We start from the raw sequence: 25123 nt of genomic DNA on the forward strand, positions 1-25123 counted from the left end.
TGTTTTTAAAGTATCTTGTACAATAACCAAAACTATCTGGAAAGGTCAAAAGGTGTGGGAACAATGACTACTGGAATTATTTGCATACTGTTTACTACACTTTTTCCATACTGATATTGGACTCAAAGGCACATATGTTTGTTTGTAGACTAACTCTTTTACTCTTTTAAATGCTTCTAACAGTTTATTTTTTTCCAGCATCCTTCCTCCACTCAAGCTGACATGGATCCTAGTGTGACTGAATAATTAATTCAGAATGTATTTTATTCTATTACATTAAATATTTTCTTTTTTTAATGGAGTCGGCCCCATGATAAGTTAAGATCAATATGCTACAAGCAGAAGCCACACTGCAGTATGACTGACATTGATCTGGACTGTGAAGATTTCGGCACTCTGTTGGTGACCTGTGGGAGTGAGAAACTGATTCATAACTGTCATCTCACTGTAATTTTTGCTATATAAGGAAAGCTGCAATGTTTCCATGTACAGCATATCTGCATGTAAGCAGTTTAATTGATTTGCCAATTTTTTAAAGAAAATTGAGGTTGATTTACTCATTTTAAGTAATATTGTATTTGAATTTTTTTTTATTTATTTGAACTGCACAACACTTGTGGACTGTCATCACCCTCTTTTAAATGATATAGGTATTGGAAACTATTATAGAACACTTCTATTCCACAGAAGGTTCTTTATAGTGGAAATGGTTCTTCACACTAAGAAAATCTGGTAAGAACTGTTCACTCGAAGAAGAGAAGAAGAAGAAGAAGAAGAAGAAGAAGAAGAAGAAGAAGAAGAAGAAGAAGAAGAAGAAACTTTCACTAAGCAGTGCAATATATGAGATGCCAGTGTCAGACGGCATTAACCACACTGTGCAAGGTCAGAGTTTTTTTTTTCTGCACATCATACATTGATATACATCAAGCTTGAACGGATCTTCTCATCAGTTGACGCCTCTGCATGTTCCACAGAGCCACTTCCCCTTCTCATGCTCCCAATATGGCCCACCTTCGTTCATCTTTTTCCATTTTCCATTGCCCCCTCACTGTATTTATGTCAATAATTAATATGCTGCGTCACTGTTTGTTCTTTGCACAGCATAATCAGTCAGTGCTATTTATGACAACTACAGAAATGCATCAATATTTAGTGCAAGTTATCCTGACTTTTAATTGCTAAGTCAGTTTGCAAACAGCTGTTTAAAACCACAAAAAGAAAAAAAAGAAAAAAGAAAGAAACATGTAATCTAAGCTATCAGGAGTGTTTTGCATATTATTTTCACAAAATAGTTATTAAAGAAAAAAAAATTGTATCATCTGTGTTGATTTTAGTGCTGACATTACAATGCCGATTGTCCAAACTATAACCACATATGTGCAGATTTTGTTATATGGGTATAAGTGAACTAAGGACTACTGTGAGCAGAAACATTATGCATTACTGTCTGTTTCCAACCATGAAATAAATACACAACATAAATGGAAACTGTGGTCTTTGACTGTTCCACAGACCACTGCTGAAGGGGAAATCAGGCGTATCAGTAAATGGCACACTAATATGTTAATTATTTACTGTATCTATCCTGTTGAAAAAAACAGCATATGCTGGTTATGTTTGTTTTGAAGCATGGCTTCTGGTTTAAGCTGGTACTAAGCTGGTTTAAACTTGTAATGTGCTGTTGCTAAGCTGGTCCTGAGCAGGAGCTATAGGCCTATGCTTAGGACCAGCTCATGAGCAGCTTAAACCAATTCAAACCAGAAGCCAAGCTTCAAAACACACCTTACCTGTCTTTTGTGTTTCAAAGTCTAGTTTTGGTAGGTCTGTTTGTGTAAACAGTGAGTGTAAAAAATATATTTTATATTTTTCCATTAAAATGTATTATTATTAATAATTAACTTTTAATATTGAACTACTTAATAGCTCACATGCCTAACTGACAATTTATTAAATTTAAACGTGCAGTTCTTTACACTGGAGTTTATGAGAACGCCGTGACGTCAATCGTATACTTCCTTGAGCTTGTCGCGCAACACCGGCTAGCATGATAGCACGATGGTAGCTTCGCTACATTTATGTATTAACTAACGTTAGTCGGTTTTATACAAACAAGCACAAATTACAGCCATACTGTTAGTAAACTCAGAAAGTATAGTGTATATGCAAAACAACGAATTGCAACCAGGAATTACCGCGTCTCGAGGTAGGACAAACATAGGAGAGCTAACGTTCGCACAGCTCGAGCGCACTTGTATGTTTATTTTTTATTTGTTGTTTAGTTTATCGACGACAATCAGTCAAAATGGGTGAAGACGTCATGTATTTTTTATAAATAGACATATGTTATCGTAAAAACGTATCAAACGCCTGTTTGATAGACATTTAGCTTCAAGTGACTTAGCATGTTATTGATAGCGGTTGTTTTAGAACGTTTCAGTAGGCTGTGTTTACAGTTAAATAGCTTTTTATGTTTAAAAGCATACGTTTCTACAATATGCTTCTAGTAAATCAAGAAATTTCTGGAAAGGTGGGGTGTGTGTGACTGCTTGGTATCAGTTGTGGCCTGTGTGTGTAATATAACACTTTTCCTTCACCGTGACGTAGTTTGTTGTAGGATTTTACATATTTAGACTTCAGAGGTATAAATTAGGTTCTTTTTTTAAACTTTATGCCTGGTTATTATTGTTTTCTAGAATAATATAGACAGCATGGAAGAACATTCATACAATAACATAGAGGTGACTGTGAAAACGCTGGACTCCCAGAGCAGGAGCTACACAGTTCAGGCACAGGTAAGCTGGATTTTTTCGTATTACTCTCGTTGTTACATGTGTTTTTTTTTTTTATAATTATTTTATTTTATTTATTATTTTTTTTTTTTATAATGATGACTTGGCATTCTGCGTTTGACCACAATTTAAGGTGAATAACAAGTCATGTGACAGCAGATAAAGACACAAGTCCACTGTCTGCCAGTTGTCTTTTGAATTGACAGCTTCTCGTTATGCTTCTTAGATGACAGTGAAAGAGTTCAAGGAGCACATATCACCCTCTGTTGGAATTCCTGTTGACAAACAAAGACTCATTTATCAGGGCAGAGTACTTCAGGATGAGAAAACCCTAGCAGAATACAGTGAGTTGATTTGCATAAAAACAGCAGTTTCCAAATCTAGGGAACTCCATTGTTGACATTTTGTGTATACAATTCCATATAAAGCCAATTCTGTCGAATTGCAAAGTGAAAATACATTTTTTTTTTTTTGGCCAACTCAGCATGTGCTTTTGAATAATATTCCCTTTGCAGTCTTGTGACTCTTCTGTACTTGTCCCTGTTCATCCATCTCTGTCTAGACGTGGATGGAAAAGTAATTCACCTGGTAGAGCGGGCCCCACCGCAGACCACCCAACAGGGCTCTGACTCGGGTGGCGTATCAGGGTCCTCTGGGGCGACACAGGGAGGAAATCAAAACCCAAACTCAACCAGTAGCTCTCAAGGAACCCCTGTTGGGCCTACTCATGACCGCAATGCCAACAGCTATGTTATGCTGGGTACTTTTAATGTTCCGGTCAACATTATGGACCCTCAGCAAATTCAGGTAGAATCTTTTTTCATACTCCGTATCACTTGTATTATTTGATTTTTATTTTTTTTGCTTAATGTATTCTGATTCCTCAGATGTCCATTCAGCAGATGATGACAGGCCTGGGAGACAGTGCGAGAAATCCACGTGTCAGTACCAGCACGGGGGTGAGGACCATTGTAAACTAAAGAGAGGCCTTTTGCTGTGGTGGAAATTGCATTCAAAAATGAATAAATTCATACTTTTATTCAACAAGGATGCATTAAGTTGATCAAAAATAAGGGTAAAACATTTATAATGCAAAAAGATAGATAGAATGTTGTTTTTTGTGAATTTTGTGATCATCATATATTCCTGAAAATATAAATGCATCACCATTTCCACAAAACGATTAAAGCTGCGGTAGGTAACTTTTGATGCTCTAGCGGTTAATAAACAGAACTGCTTGCGTCTTGCGGAAGAACATCGTAGCCGGAACTACTTCTCTCTGTTTATGTCTATGAAGAATCACAAAGGTACTGGGTTACTCCGCCGCGGTACCCCCGAAGCAATCTAAAATAGTCCGAATATAAACACTTATTATAGGTGCAACCTAGTGATTCAGAACAAGCTAAAAACACGGTTTGGAAAATGGATTCATGGTGTACTCGCGTATTATATACATTTTTCTACATTTTGAACACAAACAAAGTTACGGACCGCAGCTCTGATTGGTTGTTTCTTACCGGGAGCGGATTACTTTCTACAAATGGCAATAGGACCACTGGGAGGAGCCAGAGGAGCTTGATTTTTTTCACAGATTATCTGTCTCATATTCTACTGTCAGGACATAATGACAGGTTTAACAAATATGAAGTTACCTACTGCAGCTTTAAGCAGCAGAGCTGAAAATAAGAAATGTTTCTTTAACACAAAATGATCTTATTAGAATTATTTCTGAAAGATCATGTGACACTGAAGGCTTGAGTACTTCAGCTTTGCTATTTGCTATCCAAGAAATAAAATACATAAAAAAAAAGAAATATAATTATTTTTAATTGTAATAACATTTATTAATTATTAATTAATATATATATAAAAATAAATAAAAGTGTTTTCATCATATTCAAACTTAAAATCAGCTTGTGCTTTGAAAACGGCATGGCATAGTCTAGATTTATACTTTCAGGTTGCAAAAAAAACTTCTAAAATTGTAATTGTGCATTAACATTTTTTTTTTTCATTTTATATATATATATATATATATATATATATATATAGTCTAGGTATATATATTACACACACAACTAATTTACTGAAATACATTAATGCCATATAATTCTTTCTTCCAGACTAATGGCTCTGTGAATGTTCAGATAGATTTGGACCAATCATTGCAAAGTGAGCCCAGACTGCGGCTGTTATTGGCTGAGAACTTGCTGAGAGACACCAATGCTGTGATCCAGAGACTGGAGGTAAGCTATATTCCTGAGAATGACTTTGCTGGGCTTATTGGATACTGTGGTATCAGGAAGAAATAGATGTGCAAGTGCATAGCTTATTGATTGTTTGATTTTTCCCTCATCTCTGCCTTCTTTTGTAGGGCCAGCCTGAGGATGGCTCAGCATCTCAGGAGGACTCTGCACCTCCACTCAACTCCTCCACATCCACTACATCTCCTACTGTACAGCCCATGGACACCTCTCCTCCTCTCTCCAGTACCCCACCATCCTCTTCCTCCTCCACCCAGACTGAGGGTACTCCACCCCCTCCAGCTGGCCTCAGGTAGGACCAGTTCAGTCATAATTTAAACTGAATTATTAGCTTAGTGATATAATAAATCCTGATTTATAAATATATATATTTTTCTGTTTTTCCAATGTAGTTTCAGGGAATAATTAATCTAAAAATAAACACAAAATGAGAAATTTTGAGTAATCAGTTCTGTTTTCTGTTTCTATTGTTTTATAGTTGAACAGTAGTGTTGTATGGAAAAAAGGCTGCATAATTATTCTTTAAAAATTCTCTTTTTGTGTTCAATGGAGGTGAGGGGAAGACACCACATGGGTTTTGGAATGGCATGGGTATTTGATGAAATATTAATTTTCAGGTTAACTGTTCCTTCAACGTTTTGTTTTGCTATGTATTTTTTGCTCCTATCGAAACATGCTTTTAATTAAATTAAGGTGAATGAAAGTTATGAGTCAAAAATTTAAGTCATGTAGTTAAAGGACTTATCCACCTTGCATACAGCAATTATAATATAACTCTGTCACTATTTTAGTCATCATTTATTCTTGTTAATATGTTAGGTTATTTAAACACAGTGGGACATTTTTTGTATGTGTTTGTGACACATGAAAAAAAGGAAATGTACAATTATATTTTTGGTTAAATCTTTAAAGTTTCTTATACTATGACTGCTTAACAAATTTGCTAAATCCATTTGAATCACTAGTGAATTGCCACGTGAAAGATTCTGTTTCTTTCTGAAGAATGACTAACAAATTGGAAAATAATTGTGAGTTTCTGTCTTAAGTTTCACAAACACCTGACAACAATGTTCCTTTGTTCTAATTTTATCTTTTGGTTTGGCCCATTATGAAAATTGTGGGAAATGTACAGACACTTTAAAACCCACTGCCTACAAAGTGAGGTAAAACAAAGGGAGTTCTTAAAACTGGGAAATTGGGGTTTGCTATTGAAGGAGTAGGTATGAATTCAGTTTAGTCTACCTTAGACATTGTTGACATTTCACATCAGGTCAAGAAATGAAGGTTTGCCACCTTGATTAACCTAAGTTAGGAAACCAACACCTCACTGTAATTCTATTTAGTAATCTATTTATATAAAACTATCTACACTACAATCTAAAGTTTGGGGTTACAAAGATTTTTTTAAATAGTTTTGAAAGAGGTCTCTTATGCTCATAAAGGTTGCATTTAATCAAACACAAATACTGTGAAAACAGTAATACTATGCAATATTATTACAATTAAAAAAAAAAGTATTTTAAAATGCAATTTACACCTTTTATGCAAAGCAGAATTTTCAGTAGCCATTACTTGAGTCTTCAGTGTTACATGATCTTTCAGAAATCATTCTAATTAGGGATGCACCTTTAAGATTCTTTTGGCCAATACAATACCGATTTTAACAAACATCTATTGGCCAATACTGATATCGGTCAATCCAGAGGTAAAAATGGAAGAAAGAAATGTATTGGTTCATTCTGAGCAGAATTGGTATTTGAACATTTCTGTTCCTGCGTTCCTCTGTTTTATTACAATTCTGAAACTGGTTTGAGTAGAAAAAATACTGGTTAATAATGTTATTTTAAAAACTTTTTCTTTACCTTTAATAATAATAAAGTACAGCATTTTCTTTACTCCAAAAAAAAAACAAAAAAAAAAACATGCAGAGTCATAGCCAATAGTGGTCGACCGATATTGTTTTTTTTTTTTGATAGCCGATGCCGCTATCTTGAAAAGCAGGGGGGCCGATAGCTGAAATAAAGCCTGTGTGTATATGATTAATGATTTAAGTTTAATATATTTCATGTATAGGCCTATATATTCCTTTTTATGTAGCCTACATAGTTTTATTCCATTTTCTCTGTTCACAGAAGCGCTGCAGGTGCATGTGAATTTGTGTGAATCCGTGTTTTACACCATCCTTTCATTTTCACTTAAATGTAGGCCTAATGCTTAATTGGTGGTTCATGACATATCCTCAGATAAACTAACCGGCTCGAACAATATCCTCGAACAAGTCTTTTTAAGGAACATAAAATTCCATGAAAGTCTCTGTTCAAGTTTCCTCCCTTAGTAAAACAATGATTTTATTGTCCATTTGAGACATTGACAAAGCATGTGATCAGTGTGGTTTGATGGAAAAACCAGAGTAGATGATACAGTGCTTGAAATTAAATTGCTGTGTATCCAAAAAAAAAGGGGACAGCCCTGAGTGATTGAAACATTTGTTGTAGATTTTAAATGCATTGAGCACTTTAGCTTGCCCATTATTTTAACAATAAAATAATATTGCTAGCATCTCGCCATGTAAACCTTTATTTGTATACAAAGCAAATTAATTACAAGTATTGAGGTTTTTTTTTTTTTTTTTTTTTTACTCTTTTTGCAAGAATTTATGACCTGAAATCATGTGGATTGAAAAGAGTGCAGGATCCTAATTTTTTTTTTTATTGTTGATAATACAATAGATACAATAACACTCCACACCGATGATGAGTCACATTTTCTTGGTTTCATATGCAGTTAATCAGCACAGATGCTAACCATGAGTGGGAGTTTAGCTATTATAGGATGTGTCTGCTTAGCCACTGAAAGCGAAGCTCCCACTACTGTATCCTACTCACTTTTTAAAAGTCAGACAAACCACCATTCTAACCACTAGCGACTAGCTTTTGAAGTGTCAAACTAAAGGTTATGTTTAGTGTAAGATGTCTTGTTTTGTTGACTAAGCAGAGTCTTTTTTGTTTGATTTATTCACTATATATTAACCATACTATACTTCTCTTGCTCTTACACAGTAATCTATAAACTGAGTAGCAGTTTGTGTAAGCCTCTATTTTCCTCCACTGTAAGTGTATTAAAGTGATGCTCTGATGATCAGTGTTTAATGAAAATTGCACATTGAAAAAATAATTTATGATCATGTTTCTGCCTTTCCATCAGCCATCCAAGCCCAGCTGAGATGGTGGAGATGTTAACAGAGCTGAGGAGAGTCGAGGAGAGACTCCAGCCCTTCATTCAGAGAGCTCACCTCATTCTAGAGGCGGCCACAACTGCAGACTACAACAACAATGTAAGAAGCCCACTCATCATAAATGTTTTCTTCTATGTAGTGCTCAGGCACCGTAATTACTTTGATGTGAATAAAAAATACATTTTGAAAATGATGCCATAAGTCATTCAGCCAGCATAATATAAAAATGTCTTTTCACATTTTGAAATGTGAAAAAGTATACGTAAAAACCTAATTTGCAATGCAGTCATATAACAATATTTAGTGATTTGTTGTTTCTAGGGGCGTAAGAAAATATTGATACTCGTATCGCAATATTTGTTTGGGATACTTTATCGATTCTCTAAAACGTAATATCGATATATAAAAAAAAGATTCATGGCAGTTGTTTCGTTTTGAGTTTGTTTCCCGACCGCTAGATGGCAGTGTTCATCTCTGAACAAATCCTGAGTGACAGCAAATACAAGCATTAGAGCACGCCACTAATGTTAGCGTTAATGTAGTTTGCTGCTAGTAATGGAGGGTGAAAGAATTGTCCCAGTTCATGTTAAGGTGTACAAAGCTGAATGTGCCGTTATTTGGGCTTTTGTGATAACGTCGACTGGTGCTGGCACTGCCTCGGTTCCACCGCTTGCCGCGTCCTGTGTGAAGAGGCTTGCACAAGGCACAGACAAAGACGAGAGGGTTGCCTCGCAGTGGGCGTTTTGTGCAGTTGGTGCGTTGCTCGTGTCGGGGTTTCGGCAATTCCACACGGAAGATAAATACAAACAAAAAACCTGTGAATCCAAGTGGAAAGGTTCAACAACTGTATTTATTTTATCGTTTTACAATTTTGTTTTCTTTAAGTATCCTGTTAGCACTTTATTTTTCATTGAACCTTTAAATCAGGGTATATGTACCGTGTTTTCCAGACTATAAGTCGCACATTTTTTCATAGTTTGGCTGATCCTGCGACTTATAGTCAGGTGCGACTTATTTATCAAAATTAATTTGACATGAACCAAGAGAAAACATTACCGTCTACAGCCACGAGAGGGCGCTATATGCTGCTCAGTGTTCCTGGGGCCTGTTCTTCGTAGGTCGCTTATTACATCCGAGATCAAATGACACATCCAAGATGATATCATCGTGCTAATCATGATCCGGCTAATTGGGTTCTTCGAACACACCTGTTGTGTATGATTAGGGATTGAGTTATCTGAGATAATTGTGCGTTCATGTGTTGGCTTAAAAGGGGATATGTATCAATACTCGAAACCATGATCTGCAGTGCAGCGGTATCCTGGTGGTAAGACAGCAATGTAATGACGTCATTTAATTTAAAACGACACCTGACGAAAAACTTGACAAATTTCTGGACTTTTATAAGGAAACAGCCAAGCAAACAAAACTACATAAATGTTATAATAGAAACATGAAACAGATAATAGATACATGTTTTTATTTTATTAGAATTTTTTTCATGATTCCCAATTATTTAGATTCGCAATTTATAATAGTTGTGCAGTCTTTACATTTTTATTTCAATGTAGAAATTATCTATTAATTTAATTTTATATTTGGACAGTATTGTTACGTGACAGCATTAATGAAAGTTTCTTAAGGGTCAATATCATGTTATCTGCATCTCCTGCACTCCATCAAGCCACTCTTATAATAGCAGTCATCACTCAAAATAATGCACGACTCTATTATCTGTATAGCATGTGTGTTAGACTCTAATACAATTATGAAGTAATAATTTTCTGACAAATAAATATTTCAGTGAGTAAAACTGGCTGTGTCTATAGGCTGTTATGGACTACACAGCATTTTTTTATATTATTTTTTAAATAATTTTTTTAAATGATTATTATATTAAATTATTGTCCCTGGATCAGTACGATATTCTTGTAATAAAGTAGTGGTGGTAGCAGACATATTTTGATTATCAGTTCTGGTTGAAAAGAAGCTGAAGACATAGAGCGCCCTCTCGCGGCTGTAGACGGTAATGTTTTCTCTTGGTTCTAAATAAATGCGACTTATAGTCCAGTACGACTTATGTTTTTTTCCTCATGACGTATTTTTGGACTGATGCGACTTATACTCAGGTGCGACTTATAGTCCGAAAAATACGGAATGGTCTTTTTATAAAGTACATTTTATACGTATTATACATTTAACTGAAGGATCCTGCAAGCATTTAAATTTCCCCCCCTTTCCCCCTTTTCTCCAGCAATTTAAGGTTTGCATATGGTGGTGGGTTCTTAATGACAGCTTTCCTTACAATATATACTATTCCTAAAATAAAAAATATCCCAATATCCCACCTTGCGTACAGTATCGCAGTATATAGTATTGCAATCTCTGTATCGTGATTTGTATCGTATTGCCAGATTCTTGGCGATACACAGCCCTAGTTGTTTTACACGGTACTGCATTAACAGATTAGATCCTGTAACTTAGAATTAATACTTCTATTCAGAAATATGACAGTAGGTTGATTGATTGGTGTTTGTACTTAATTTCAGTAAATAGGTTATATATACTTTTTTCTTTTTGAACAGACCCAAGAGAGGGATGAGGACCAGCGTATTCTCAACCTTGTGGGAGAGGCCCTTCGTCTCTTGGGAAATGCCCTGGTCGCCCTGAGCGACTTACGATGTAACCTCCTAAGCAACCCTCCTCGACACCTGCACGTTATCCGCCCCATGTCTCACTACACCTCCTCTGTGCTGACTCCAGCAGGCGTGCATCACCTACCAGTGCAGGTAAGGAAGTGGTTTGTGAGACTCGTGCAGTGAGAAATGTACTGCATAACCCTGAAAGTGAAAGTTTTGTAGAGCACTTCATAAATGAGTACTGCGGTATTTTTGGTAGAAGTAAATTTTCCAGAGTTCCCAGAAATACAGAGACGCAGGGTCTATAATTGTAATTTGTTGAATTAGGCCTAATTAAAACGTCAATTAACTTTTAACATTCTGCAGCTGAATTTTGGAACTACTGTGACTATGTCAGCCAATGGCAGACCAGCAGCTGATGGTCAACCTCAGTCCACTGGCCATTCAGATCAGCAAGGCCAGGGCCCAATGCCTGCCGGTCAGCCTGGTCCAGCCAATCAGCAGAGCGCACAGCCAGGGCCCAGAGTCATCCGGATCAGTCATCAAACCATGGAGCCTGTAGTGATGATGCAGATGAACATTGATGGTGGGTTTCTTTTGTATTTGTGTGCAGTGGCACTTTTCCACTGCGTGGTATGACTCGGCTTGGCACAGTTTGTGTTTCCACTGCAGTTTAGTATCACTTTAGAGTGGGTGGGATTATTCAAATGTCGTTATAGCTGCGCCGCATCTACTGCCATGACTCCTAAAAAAAACTGTTTTCATTCCGCATCGCCCCATCAAGCTCTCGCTGGATCCGGCCCTTTGCTGTTAACGAGAGGAACGTCTGTACTTTTGCAACAGACAACAAAACTTTTTGTTTTTAAAACAAAAGGTGCGCTCATTCAAAAGTTTTGTTCGATCCTTTACTGACTGTGTTTATTAAAATCTAGCTGTTCTTTTGTGTTTGTGTCGCAAGTTCATTGACACAGGTAGTGACGATTCTCTCTGGCCAATCCGTGATCAGCAGAGTTAACAAGTCACGTTTTGATAATGGTACAGTTCACTTGAAACCTCAACCGAGGTGGTACTAAAAAAGTACCAGTTACTGTACCCAGTGGAAAACCCCCCAAAAGTGATCCGCAGTGGAAAAGCGCCGATGTAACTATTTTTTCCTTACTTGAATTAATTGAATATGTTTCAGATTCTGGCAGTGCTGCACAGGCAAGTGGACAACAGAATGCTGCTGGCATTGGACAGCCTGGTAAGTCTTCAAATTGTCTTTAAAAAGTTATATTTATATACATGATGATTGCATGTTCAGATTATGTTTGATCACCATATGTAATGCACATGTTTGCATGTTGCAGGTGCCCCCCCTACTGTTCAGATTCCAGGTCTACCTCCAGAATTCATGCAAGCCATTGTGCATCAAGTCACTCAGCAAGCCATGGCCATGGCAAACGCTGCTTCTACTGGCCAGCAGGGGCAACAGACCACACCACCTGCAGCAAACGCTGGCTCTGGCTCCACTCAAGCCCCCATGCCCCCCTACCCACCTCAGGCCAGAGTGGTTTTCACTAGACCCTCTTTTACTCACAGGATGGCCAGCCCCACTTTTACCACAAGGGGGGCCGCTATTAACCTCAGAGGAGCTGTTCCACCAATGATGGGTCAACAGCCAGGACAGGTGAATTAAATTTCCATGATATTTCTGGAATATAGAGGTGTAAATTCTAGACAGGAAATTGCAATGTGCTGCACCGGAAGTTGCAGTTTGCTCAATTCAGAAGCATTCATGCATCATTTTAAATTTTTAAAAGTCTGTTTCCTCTCAGGCTGGACACTTCCCTCCTGCTGCTCTAAATCAGATGATTGGTGGACTAGTTGGCCAGCTTCTGTCAGGGGCTGCAGGGCAGATGGGTACAGTTGCATAAAAACTTAAATTTATAATTATACATATACTGCTTTGTTTAAAATCAATAACATATGAGTTCTGAGTATTTTATTTGATAACTGACTTGTGGATCAGCTCAAATGAGATCATAGTCCTCTTGATGTACCTAATATTCTCTTAAGACTGAAAATGTATTATGTAATACTAATGTAAAATGCCTCTAGTTAGGGCATAGTATAATACATTTTACTGTTCTCTGTATCCACAGCCAGCCAAAACACCACTTCTGCCTCACAAACATTCACCTTCTCCACATCCACTTCCACAAGCACTCCATCCACCACCACCACCTCCACAAGTGGCTCTGGGTCCACACAGTCTAATAGTACCAATACCAGCACTCCTCAACCTGGACCTGCACCGTCAGCTCCTCAGGAAAATCCTTTAGGGGGAAACTTGGAGCAGTTGTTGGGGTCTCTACTGGGAGGTTCTGTTGCCGCAGGCAACCAGGGCCCTTCAATTACAGTATCCATGCCTGGGGTCCCTACCTTAATCCAGGGGGTCACAGACTTCATGCAGGTAAATAGTCTCCTTTGGCTATATAGACTTTTTTTTACACAGATTTTATTACAATGCACATCATCATTTTCATACATTGATACCGAAGACTTATAACTTTTATGAAACCATTTATCTTGAGCAACATATCATGAGGCTTTTTCCCCATTTCGGATTCTTGATGGCTCCTGTTCACTTGCCAGAAAACTAGATTTCTACCTTTTTTTCACTGGTTTTTTTTTATGAATGCTAGTGTGTATATGACAGTTTTATGCATTCCTGTCATCAGGCTTCCCAAACACTTTTCTCTCAGCCTCCTGCGGGACAGCCTCCCACCTCGACCCCTACTGCTCCCACTGCTCCACCAAACGCAGACAGTGCTACTGGGGCCGCCACAGCTGGTGAAGGTCTGAACCCTGAGCTCTTCACTGGGATAGTGCAGGGTGTCCTGTCCACCATGATGGGCTCTTTGGGAACCCCACAAAACGAAACTGAGAGCATTGCACAGTTCATCCAGAGGCTCTCCCAAACAAGTAACATCTTCACCCCTGGTGCTGGAGATGCTATGGGTGAGCTCTTTGGAGTTGATGCATTTACTTCTAGTTAATAAAAAAAATGCAATCAGAATGAGGAAAAATAAAGATCATGTGAATGTGTTTAGGTTTTTTTGGTGATCTACTGGCTTTGGTTTGTCAGAACTTCTCCATGGTGGACATGGTGTTGTTGCTCCACGGGCAGCACCAGCCACTTGGTCGTATCCAGCCCCAACTCGCTCAGTTCTTCAGTGAGCATTTCCTGCAAGGTCGTGAGCCCACGGAGGCCAACATCACTGTAAGTTGTCTCTAGCTGTGTCAAGTGCCCTGATTCACAATGCTGGTCCTGGAATACCCCCCAAAACTTCCCGTCTTGAATGCCTCTCTTATAACAGTAGTTCTCAAAGTGGGGGTCGCGACGAGCGGGGGGTCGCGAGATGATTTACAGAAACTTTTATTTTTATTTTTATGTTTTTATTTTTTTATATGTTAATGCGAGATGGTGAAAAAAAAGTCCGAAATACACATTTAGGTCTTTATTTTATTACACTTTGTCTGTTTGCGTTTGTAGATTTCGCGTAAATTCAACAAAAGTTAGCGTTGTAAATCATCCTGCCGATCTGCGATCTCTGTCTGCTCTCTTTCATCACAGGCATGGCTGGAAAGCTCTCTCTTCACTGTACAATGCTGTCAGATCCAAATATGGTCATTTCCTTTTTATCAGCAACCAATCGCGAAAGTAAAAGGGCTGAATGCGCAATCTCATTGGCTGATGATAAATCTTTAAAGCCTGTTTTCTCAAAACGACCTTTCTCTCATACTCCAAGTACGAAATCTCCACTTTAGTAGAACCTATATACACCAAACTTTCCAGTCTTGTACCTAGTTATATTATGAAGACATTTACACAGGGATTTGTAAATATATTATTCCTAGCCTGATTTATATAACATTTTATTACTAAAAACATGGCGAAAATCTTTTTTTTAAGGCTATTGATAGTATATTCTGATTTACAGGATAACAAAAGTAGATATCCATAAATCCCTCTGTAATTTTTTCCCCATCTAATATGTGAGCACAATGAAAAAAATATTTTTAATCTGGATTTATCCAGATCACTTTCATAAGTATTTCCCTGAAGGAGACGCTCCCGACCAATATGACTGGATAAGGTCACCATTTAATGTAACCATGGCAAATCATCTGGCGTCAGATATGGAAGATGCGCTGATAGAACTTTCAACCGATCGAACCCTGAGGACGGCATTTGACGGCAAGACGCTGGATGAGTTCTGGGTTTCTGTCGCGCTGGAATATCCACAGTTGTCGAAGGCCGCGTTGGGTGTCCTCATGCAATTTGTCTCAACGTATTTATGTGAAAAGACATTCTCCGCGCTGACTTACATTAAGAATAAACACAGGTCACGGCTTAACGTGGAAGATGATCTGCGGGTGGGGATCTCCAAAATTAAACCTAGAGTGGACCTGCTTTGCTCCGCGCACAGCGCCCATCCATCACATTAGGCGTTTTTTTTATTTTTTTATATATATTTTTTTATTCACAATTTAGCACATATTACACAATGCAATCACAAAGAAATCATCAAAAAGAGTAGGCTACTAAGGCCCATATAGATTGGAACTCTTGCAGTCTTGAATGCTGTTTACAGGTAATCTTAAAAAAGAAAATTAAAATTATAAAAATATAAAATTATCTGCTCCACCCATTGACCAAATCTGGGTCCTGATTGGGAAATCCATACATGTATGTAAGGCGTTTTTTCTGAATACAAAGTTATTGTTGTATGCGTGTTATAGCTTGTTAGCTTGTTGCAGCTTGTTCGTATTCTGTCTGTAAGCATTTCACAGTTATGGATGTATTTGGCTATTTTATTTGTTAATAAAATAGCCTGGCTTAGAGATTGTGTTCCTTTTTGTTTTAGCTCTGTCAGTATGTAACCAAATCGCAAATCCTCACAAGAGGGAAACACAGAGAGGAGGGGGGGGGGGGGGGTCGCGTCTTGTCAGCAATCTAATATTGGTGGTCGCGGTCTGAAAAGTTTGGGAACCCCTGCCTTATAAGATACACCTGATTAGACTCAACAGGTCATTAATAGATGTAATGGGTTTTGTTACATAAGAGAAACATCTAAAATATTGAGTGACAGCACTCTAAAATATCTACAATGACCTCCAAAAAAACATAACTGCGTTGGAGGGCCCTAAATATCCGGAATATACCATGGTTTTGCTTTGACTAAATTGAAATTCAAAACAGGAAGTCACTGTTTTGAAAGTGATTTGACATTTACCTTTGACATTTATTGTAGGCTTTTACTAGTCACTAACCCTGACGGGATAATACAACTTAAAACAAACACACAGATGTAATTAAATGTGATAAAGCGCAATAAGGGATATTTACTTAATTGAATTTGACATACAGGATGTTATCACTGACAGCAGTCAAGGAAGGTACACAGAGCACTGAGCATTATTTGAAACTATTTGTAAACAATCTTGTATCCCAACCCATTTCTTACTTCACACTTCTGTTTCTGAGGTGTTTATGCAGTTTAGAGTGCCCTTATTCGGTAATGCGATACATCACGATATGGCAGCTTTTACCTAGCCTGGTAATACCAAAATCTGTCTACAAAGTGAAGTTTGGTATTACCAGGCATAATTGACAAGGGTTTACTTTCTCGTGGGGTGCTTTTGTCTGAAGTTTAAAATAAGCCAGTCGCATAACATTTGGTTATGACTTGTGTTATGCGCTGGCTCAGCCGCCTCGAATGAAAAAAATTAACTTGAAGTTAATAACCAAACCTGTGTATGCAAACTTACCATTTGTAAGCGACGTGTGCCTCGTCAATGACAATGGTGATGAGGTTGTCTTTGTATAGGGTTGATGCCAACATAGCTCACCATTTTGGATTAAGAATCAGTGGTCCCACAATTCAGTTCAGCAACCCTTGACGTCACTTCATTCAAAGTAAACGAGAGGCGTTGACATCGACGCTGTGCTACTTTCTGTTTCTGAAATGCATTTAGATAGCCATTCAGATTTGTGTATTCGCTATGGTGTTCATCATATCGACAATTACTTAACTATTTAGACTTAATAGACTACAACTTGCCCTAGATATTGCTTGAAAGCGTTTAGATTTTTTATTGTTAGGTCACACTTACATTAGAACTTCATTAGTTAACACTAGTTAATTCATTAGTTAACATAAACTGCCAATGAAAATTTATTTTAAGCATTTATTAATCTTGGGTAATTCCAATATTTAATAACACCTTGTTAAAATCCAAAGTTTCATCTGTCTTATTTATGAGCTATAACATGAACTAAGAGCTGTGTTTAACAACGATTAAAAACTTCTGTTACAAATGTAGCTATTGCTCATTGTTAACATTGATGCATTAACTAAGGTTAACTAATGAAATCTTATTGTAAAGTGTTACCTATTGGTCTTGTAAAATGTGTAGCTTTATACTTTTTTTTGTGTATTGCTTTATTGTACTTAAATGTTCAGTTATTTTAGTTATAAGAAAAAAGTTAATAAACCTATTAACTAAATTTTAATATTGTGATAATAATACAGTATACTGTGATAGTCAATAGCAATTAATCGCAACATAAAAAATTTGATACCGGCAGTTGTTTGATTCTGTATATATGTCCTCTCCTGTGTCCACTTTGTTTTTGTTTTCCCTGTTCTGATTCTTTAATTTTCCCTATTTTTTTGTTTCTCTTTCCATGTCTTATTTTTCTTTCTGTTATATAGGCATCTGCTGAAGACTTAATTGCTGAGCTTGAGGAGTACATCACAGAAAGTTTTGTAAGTATTCCTGGATTCTTTCTTGACTCTTTGAAAACTATGAAAAGCTCTGTGACATTAGCAATTACAACACAAAATAAATTCCACTTATCTCTCAGTTTGTAACCATTACTGTAAATGTAATATGGACATCTATACACTATAAACAAGCTACATTTGTTTTGTTTTTTATAAAGAAATTAATTCAACAAGGTTGCATTAAATTAATAAAAAATAAAGTTTTTGTCATTTATAATGTCACAATTAACACAAAATATTGTTTTCAACATTTGGTAATCGAAAATGGTTCTTGATTACCAAATGATAAAGAGTTTTTGTAAAAAATAGGCTAACGATTGCGTCATAACCACTTGACTCTCTGTCGCATTACCGTACAGACAGGAGGAGAAGCTCGCAGGCAATTAACTTAATATGGCGTACTGGCGTTACATTTTAAAATACTATACAAAATAATTAATCAGAATACTTACTCCTGCTCACTCACGACAAAGAACTCCCCGCTCAAGCTCGCCGTCTCTGCAAGATTAACGATGGCAGTTTGCACGCACAGCCACTTAAAGATTTACATCTGTTAGGCAGGTTGCTGGCGTAGTCAGGCTTCGTTTGAGTCTGCACGTCAGAAACGGAAGTGCTAAAAAACGCAAAAAATGGGCTTCACTTGTCTCAATTGAGTTCCAATGGGGTCGCTGTGTCCATTTCTTTTACTGCCTATGATATTAACCAAAATCATTAAACACGATAGAAAAAGGGAGGAACGCCAAATGACAGGCTGCTGGCTCCCACTGTTAATTTTATTTATTTATTTATTTTTTTTGGAAAAGCACTCTCTGTATTAGCTTAAAGCCCTCAAGTTTACATTGGTTACCGTATTCCTTCAATTGCTCTAAACAAGTATTTTGGGTGACCTTTTTTTTATTGAATACTAGACATCAAGTTGTTGTTATTTTCATCTGAAATAAGAACTTTTTTTTCAGTAAGCTAGGCCCTATGTGTTCAGTAAGCTTGTTTCAGTAAGCTATGTGTTTTCAAGGCTTCAAGGTTTTATTGAATTCTATCTCTATACAAGTGCAAAGTAACACATTCTTAGTCTTTTATTTTGTAATTTTAAGAGCAATAAACATATATTGCAATGTTAAGGAATTCATGTTTTTTTCATTCAGATATGTAAATCAACATGTATAAATTGTTAGTAGTCAATTAATGGGGAGATAATCGAAATTGAATCTGTCTGAAAAAATGTATCGGTAGATTAATCGATGCATGGAAAAAATTATAGCTAGATTAATCGTTTAAAAAATAATCATTTGTCCCAGCCCTAATATGAAGTCAAAGTATGCCAAAGATGATGTTGCTTAGCTTGAAGAAAATGCAAACGAAGTTTTCCACTCAATGGAACTGATGCTAATTTGTGGTGTATGCTGCTTCTCCATCCCATCTAGTCAACCATCGCAATCAGAGATGGGGTGGATATCACCCAGACGAACCGGGCTTTTCTCAGACAGCAACTTGTAGGCATTGCCACCCACATTCTGCATTGCACCGGTATGTCTGGACAAGAAGTGTCATGAGATCAGTTTTAGGTTTTAGATCTACTTAGACTGATAAACACATGTAGTCACCAAATATTAGCTTGCAGTTTCATTCTTTTATCATGTCCAAGGCCTCTGTAGGAACTGTGAAACTTAATGAAACATATGAAATACATTTAAATGTGTGTGTTTTTTTTCTTCAGATCAAACGTTTGGACCTCGGCTCCTACAACTGTGTAACCGTGCTCTCTTTGAGTGTCTTGCCCTTAACCTCTACTGTCTAAATGGAGAACAAAGTGCCCTTACTGCCGTCATCAACCACCGCATTGTTAGTACCCAAAACAACTGACATCTGACTCCTACAACCCCTATCGTCTTGGTTATTCTCTTATTGTTCTTCCTACACCTGCTCAATGAAAATAAAATTGCAGAGGAGACATTTCCATGTTGGTGGGGGCTAGCGTTGACGAAGGAAACTTAGCAATTAATGATAAAGGTGTTAGGGGTTAGAGACACATTAAAACATAATTTCAGTCATGGAAAACCTTTAAATGTTAAGGGATATTAAAAGTTTACTAAAATGTAATGTAAAAAAAAATGTATACATTTAAAAAAAAAAATTTTGTGAGGAAAGTATATGTATGTTTATGTACACTCAATAAACCCCCAACATTAATTTTATATTTCACCTCTCTATTAGAGGACTATGTCAGCTGAGGTCAACCCTAGCCTGGTGAACTGGTTAACCAGTATGATGACAATGAGGCTGCAAGTGATACTGGAGCACATCCCCATCATGGAGGAACAGATCACTCAATACGTCATCCACACACAGGTTTGATTCTATACACGTTCCACAGAATATTGTAGTGCTGGATGTTGGCATAGTCAAGATGGTCTTTAGTTAACATACTGTGAACAACGTTTGAATGTGGCCTGCTCATTTAGTCATTAAAGGGTCAGTTGATCCCAAAATTTTAATTGCCCCAAGATTTACTCTCCCTCAAGCTATCCTATGTGTATGTTACGTTCTTCTTTTAGACGAATACAATTGTTATAAAAAAATGTCCTGGCTGTTCCAAGCTTTATTAGATTTTGAAGTTCATCCATCCATTATAAAAAGTAGTGAACACAGCTCTAGGGGGTTAATAAATGCCTTCTGAAGTGGACCAATGTGTTTGTGTAAGAAAAATCTTGTTTTTAAAACTTTACATCTGCATCTGAAAAACACCACTGAAAGTGACGTAGCAGGAGGGATCACAGGAAACAATGGATCGCAATTGCAGTTCAGATGAAAATAACTTTATTTTCTTTGTTTTAAGCACAAGGTCTAAAGAGAAAGGAAAACATGAAATTGTGTCATATGACCCCTTTAATTAATATTAGAAGAATAATCCTGGACTGCCTCTCTTGGCCACATAGCAGGCTCACAATTGTTTGTCTGTGGACCATTATATTATTTAAAAATCAGGTGCTGGCATACTTAAATTTTTTTAAATTTTGTTTAAATGTCTCATTTCACTCAAGAAACATACACCATGGATCTCACATTTTGCATTGACTTAAAATGCATATGAATGTTTTCTCAGAGTGAAGAATCAGTAGAGAGGCCCATACAGGATCCTGAGCCTCAGAATGTGGAGGTAAATAAAAATAAAAGGGTTTGATGGTGATTTACCATGAAATGCAATTGCTTTGCAGACCAGACATACATTATTGGCTTTGGAAGTTTAACAGTCTGTTCTCATGTACTTTATGGTCTCATATATAACCTCTCCCATACATGGTTCAGATGGGGGACAGCCTCTCTCCAACACCTGCTACTACAGCAGAAGAAGCTCTGGCCTCCTCCCAGGAAGCTGGAGCAGTGGGAGGTCCAGCTAGGGAAGGAGAGGGAGCTGTTGGAGGAGAGGAAACAGGAAGAGGTGCAGAAGCCTGGGCAGCTGCATTGCCTCCTGTGAGTTGATTTTCTTTCGTTCACTGCAAAAACAATGTGTCCACCAAAACATGCTATTTCTACAGATTTAGTACCTTAAAGAGCCACACTGTATTACAGTGTATGATGAAGCTGTCCATCAGTGTAAACAATGTGCAAAGTAATTAAACCAAAAAGTACACGATTTATAAAGTTATTAGCTTATTAGCTTATTAGCTGAAGTAAGGAGTCGACTCTGAATCGCTGAAACGAGTCGTTATAGATTTCAAATCTTATGCCCATCTCTATGTACGTCACTAGGAATACTTTGCATAATAATCTCCGTCTACCGTCTTGGGAGAAACCATAGACTGTAAAACTCTGACCTGCCCCACCCCCCACACACAGACGCTCTGGTTGGTGTGAGAGCATCATGTTGAGGAGACAGTGTGTTTTTAATTGTAAAGGCAAGTTTGTTTTATTTTCACTGCCAAAGAATGAATATCAGAAGAACCAATGGCTTAAATTCTTTTTTACCACAATACCAGAGCAGTACAACAAATCCCTTTTGTTGTGTTCACAACATTTCACTGATGACTGCTTTTCTAGTACAACGAGGGATTTTCAAAGCGTTTGGCCATAAGAGGTTTGACCAACGAGCATCTCCGAATCACAACGCGAAGTATGATTATGAAGTTACGTGTTTGTTTGCTCCCGAGCATCTTATCAGTATGTGTGCTGTCTGCAGCCTGTCTGCGCTGATCTTCATTTACAAACACATCATTAAAATGAAGTGTAACTCCGTGAATACTCAACGAAGAGACATGAGAGAGATATTTATTGAAAGCTTGACATGTCTACTTTAAAACTAAACAAGTGCTGCCGAACAGATATTCTGTGATAAAGTAATCCATATGAAAACAACGCGATGTCTGTTTTTCACGTCTTCCTTCGTTATATCTAATGTGACCACGCCCCCGCGCTGAACGCGCTATTCAGATTCAAACTGAAGCGCATGGCTTGAAAACACCCACACAGAAGAAAAAGCAGCGAGACTGTTCGAGTTTTTTATTTTACTTTTTGCTTCGCGGTGAGAGGAATAAAGACATAATTCACCCAAAACAGACGCTAACGCATAGTTTACCGTGGAGGTGTGTGCGGAACAACCAATCCAAACTGGTTATGTTAGTTGACCAATCAGAACACAGCATGCTACTGAAAGGTGGGGTTTAAGGAAACTGAATCTTTTGAACAGCTTCGCGCGAACCGTTTGGGGATCTCTGAGAATTGAGGTAATTTTAAAATGATATTTTGACAAAATGACAATGTTTTTTTAACCTTGGATGGATTTAAACCTAATGTACAGGACTTATAAACAGTGATAGGAAGCTTAGAATTTTCATCTTACTGGCTCTTTAAATTCATACATTTTTAGAAAATGTGACCTACTCGAGGCACGTGCTGTCATCCTTGTTTCGCTTTTTGCCTTTCAGATCATGGATAAATGAAAGTGAGACTGAATTTTTTTCTGAGAGTGGGTTTAATGTGCTTGTGTTGTTTGCAGGAGTGGGTTCCTATTATCAGACAAGATCAGATCAGTCAGAGGAAGATGAAGGCCCAGCCTCCTCTGTCTGATGCATATCTGCTTGGAATGCCAGCAAAGCGCAGGAAGGTTAGTTTTGTGCAGCTACATGTAAACATTGAGATAATGTGCACATTTGCTAATGTCGTAGTATTTTTACAGACTGGTTGGCATCTCCTGAAGCATAACAATAAACAACATTTTTTTTTTTCAATTATGTGTCTCCTAGATGGTAAAGAGTGATGGCCCAAAACTCTCACTCACTGAGGCAGTGAGTCAAGCCGCCAAGTCAGCAGGTGTAACACCCATCTCAGCTCCTAATGCACTACAAGAGGATTTAGAAAAACCAGAACTTCAAGAAGCATACAGTGAACAGGTATCTTGTGTGAAAAGATATTTTCATATCTTGAAATAGACACAATGATATGCAAAAACATACAGGTGCTGGTCATATAATTAGAATATCATCAAAAAGTTGATTTCACTAATTCCATTCAAAAAGTTAACCTTGTATTTTATATTCATTCATTACACACAGACTGATATATTTCAAATGTTTATTTCTTTTCGTTTTGATTTTTATAACTGACAACCAAGGAAAATCTCAAAATCAATATCTCAGAAAATTAGAATATTGTGAAAAGGTAAATATTGAAGACACCTGGTGCCACACTTTAATCAGCTAATGAACTCAAAACACCTGCAAAGGCCTTTAAATGGTCTCTCAGTCTAGTTCTGTAGGCTACACAATTATGGGGAAGACTGCTGACTTGACAGTTGTCCAAAAGATGACCATTGATACGTTGCACAAGGAGGGAAAGACACAAAAGGTCATTGCAAAAGAGGCTGGCTGTTCACAGAGCTCTGTGTCTAAGCACATTATAGAGAGAAAATCTATGGGGTATTGTGAAGAGAGTATTGTGTGTAATGAATGAATACAATATACTTTTTGAATGGAATTAGTGAAATCAACTTTTTGATGATATTCTAATTATATGACCAGCACCTGTATGTGCTCAAGTCCCTATAACTGGATTTTTGTTTATTATGCACATCAGGAGTTTGAAACATTGAATTCAATCGAGGCAGAAAACTGGATGTAGTATGTCAAGTCTTTATTAAGTTTAATTTAAATTTTTACTTTGACAAATTTAGTACAAGTTTTAATTAAAAAAAATGTGTTAATGTCAAATTAAAATGAGCAACTAGCTGAAATGAAGTGTTAAAGTTAAAATTTTTGGTAACTATAAAATCCTTAATATATCAGTTTCTCAAAGTCATTTAAATGACTTTGAGAAACTAAATCAGTAAACTTTCAAAACACGAAACGCGGGGCATTTCCAAAAACATACAAACCACCATTATTTTATATATTGCATTTATAAAATAGCATAATATATACATATACATTTGTTTTTGTTTTTTTATCAGCTGAAAAACGACATCACAAAACGAGTACAGGAGGACCCGGAGTACAATTCCAGACGGTTTCCTAACACACATCAAGTATTTTCTCCAGACTCATAACTTTTGTACCTGCCAGCTTACATGTGTTCACCTCAGACTTCCTTCCTTTTGTGGGGTATGTGTTTTAAATGCACAGTTTTGTGTTGTCAGATTACTTCACACCCCACACTTCTGTCGATACCTTTTAATTTTGACTTATTATCTGCTTGCTGATCCTAATCGGCAGATGTGCTGTTGTACATGTTGATCATGTGTGGTTGGAGGTGCTAAATGTGAGCTACACACTGACCATCTGACAAATGTCTTGTCCTGGTCAATACAGACGTGTGTTAAGAGCCTGTCTTTAAGCCACCTACCAGCATGCTTTATCAGAACTATTGTGTTTTTATGATTCAGTCTGATGAATAACAGTGTGCAACTGTATTTTGAGGAAAGAAATGATGAGAACAGGAGAGAACTGATTATGTAGAAAGCTACATTACTGCAATGATACTGTTGTTTAAAGCTTTATTGATTATATAATGTTTTGTCTTGCCTTTCACAACTACCATTACTCTGCTATGGCTTTATGATACATTGCAAAAAATAATAAGAGATTGTCATTTTGAAACATGAATGTAAAATGCCTGAGAATAAATTTTTTTGCACCAGTTTAGTGCATATATGCATTTTATTTATTTTTTGTGCGTCAGATCAGTTAATTTTTATATTTAATTGTAGAGATCAAGAAATTGTAACTTTCTAGTCAGAGTAAAATTTACCAAAACAAAGCTATTTTTAAAAATGTTTTATGAAAGTGTGTATTTCCACCCCTTTGGGATGTTTATGAATACTTAAAGAGATAGTTTACCCAAAAATGAGAATTATGTCATTAATGACTCACCC

The 25123-nt window shown here is 37.1% G+C and overlaps 1 protein-coding gene across 4 annotated transcripts; it reads left to right on the forward strand.

The window, feature by feature from the left end:
* Positions 1 to 1976: 1976 nt before the first annotated feature.
* Positions 1977 to 24888, forward strand: LOC127972520 (large proline-rich protein BAG6). 4 transcript variants are annotated; one of them, XM_052576080.1, is made up of 25 exons: positions 1977 to 2203; positions 2694 to 2792; positions 3016 to 3133; positions 3352 to 3596; positions 3677 to 3748; positions 4913 to 5035; positions 5164 to 5345; positions 8258 to 8387; positions 10874 to 11077; positions 11294 to 11513; positions 12111 to 12170; positions 12277 to 12596; positions 12745 to 12829; positions 13072 to 13382; positions 13651 to 13930; positions 14023 to 14192; positions 17692 to 17745; positions 19185 to 19287; positions 19478 to 19602; positions 19975 to 20109; positions 20864 to 20917; positions 21067 to 21231; positions 22754 to 22861; positions 23001 to 23147; positions 24203 to 24888. In XM_052576080.1, the coding sequence occupies exons 2-25, from the start codon at positions 2709 to 2711 to the stop codon at positions 24296 to 24298; spliced, it is 3591 nt and encodes a 1196-aa protein (XP_052432040.1). In that variant the 5' UTR covers positions 1977 to 2203; positions 2694 to 2708; the 3' UTR covers positions 24299 to 24888. The 4 variants fall into 4 exon arrangements, with proteins under 4 accessions (XP_052432040.1, XP_052432041.1, XP_052432038.1 ...); XM_052576081.1 differs by having other exon boundaries at positions 2001 to 2203; positions 4937 to 5035; positions 12730 to 12829; XM_052576078.1 differs by having other exon boundaries at positions 2002 to 2203; positions 12730 to 12829.
* The last annotated feature ends 235 nt before the right edge of the window (positions 24889 to 25123 follow it).

The sequence above is a fragment of the Carassius gibelio genome, chromosome B15 (assembly GCF_023724105.1).
Source record: "Carassius gibelio isolate Cgi1373 ecotype wild population from Czech Republic chromosome B15, carGib1.2-hapl.c, whole genome shotgun sequence".
In the NCBI taxonomy this organism is placed as follows: Eukaryota; Metazoa; Chordata; class Actinopteri; order Cypriniformes; family Cyprinidae; genus Carassius; species Carassius gibelio.

Bases quoted from the DNA above. Each gene is read 5' to 3' on its own strand.
- LOC127972520 (XM_052576078.1), top strand. From the start codon at position 2,709: ATGGAAGAACATTCATACAATAACATAGAGGTGACTGTGAAAACGCTG. The intron at 14,193-17,691 runs GTAAGTTGTCTC...TCTGTTATATAG, and splicing joins CCACGGAGGCCAACATCACT to GCATCTGCTGAAGACTTAAT. The intron at 19,288-19,477 runs GTATGTCTGGAC...TTTTTTCTTCAG, and splicing joins CCACATTCTGCATTGCACCG to ATCAAACGTTTGGACCTCGG.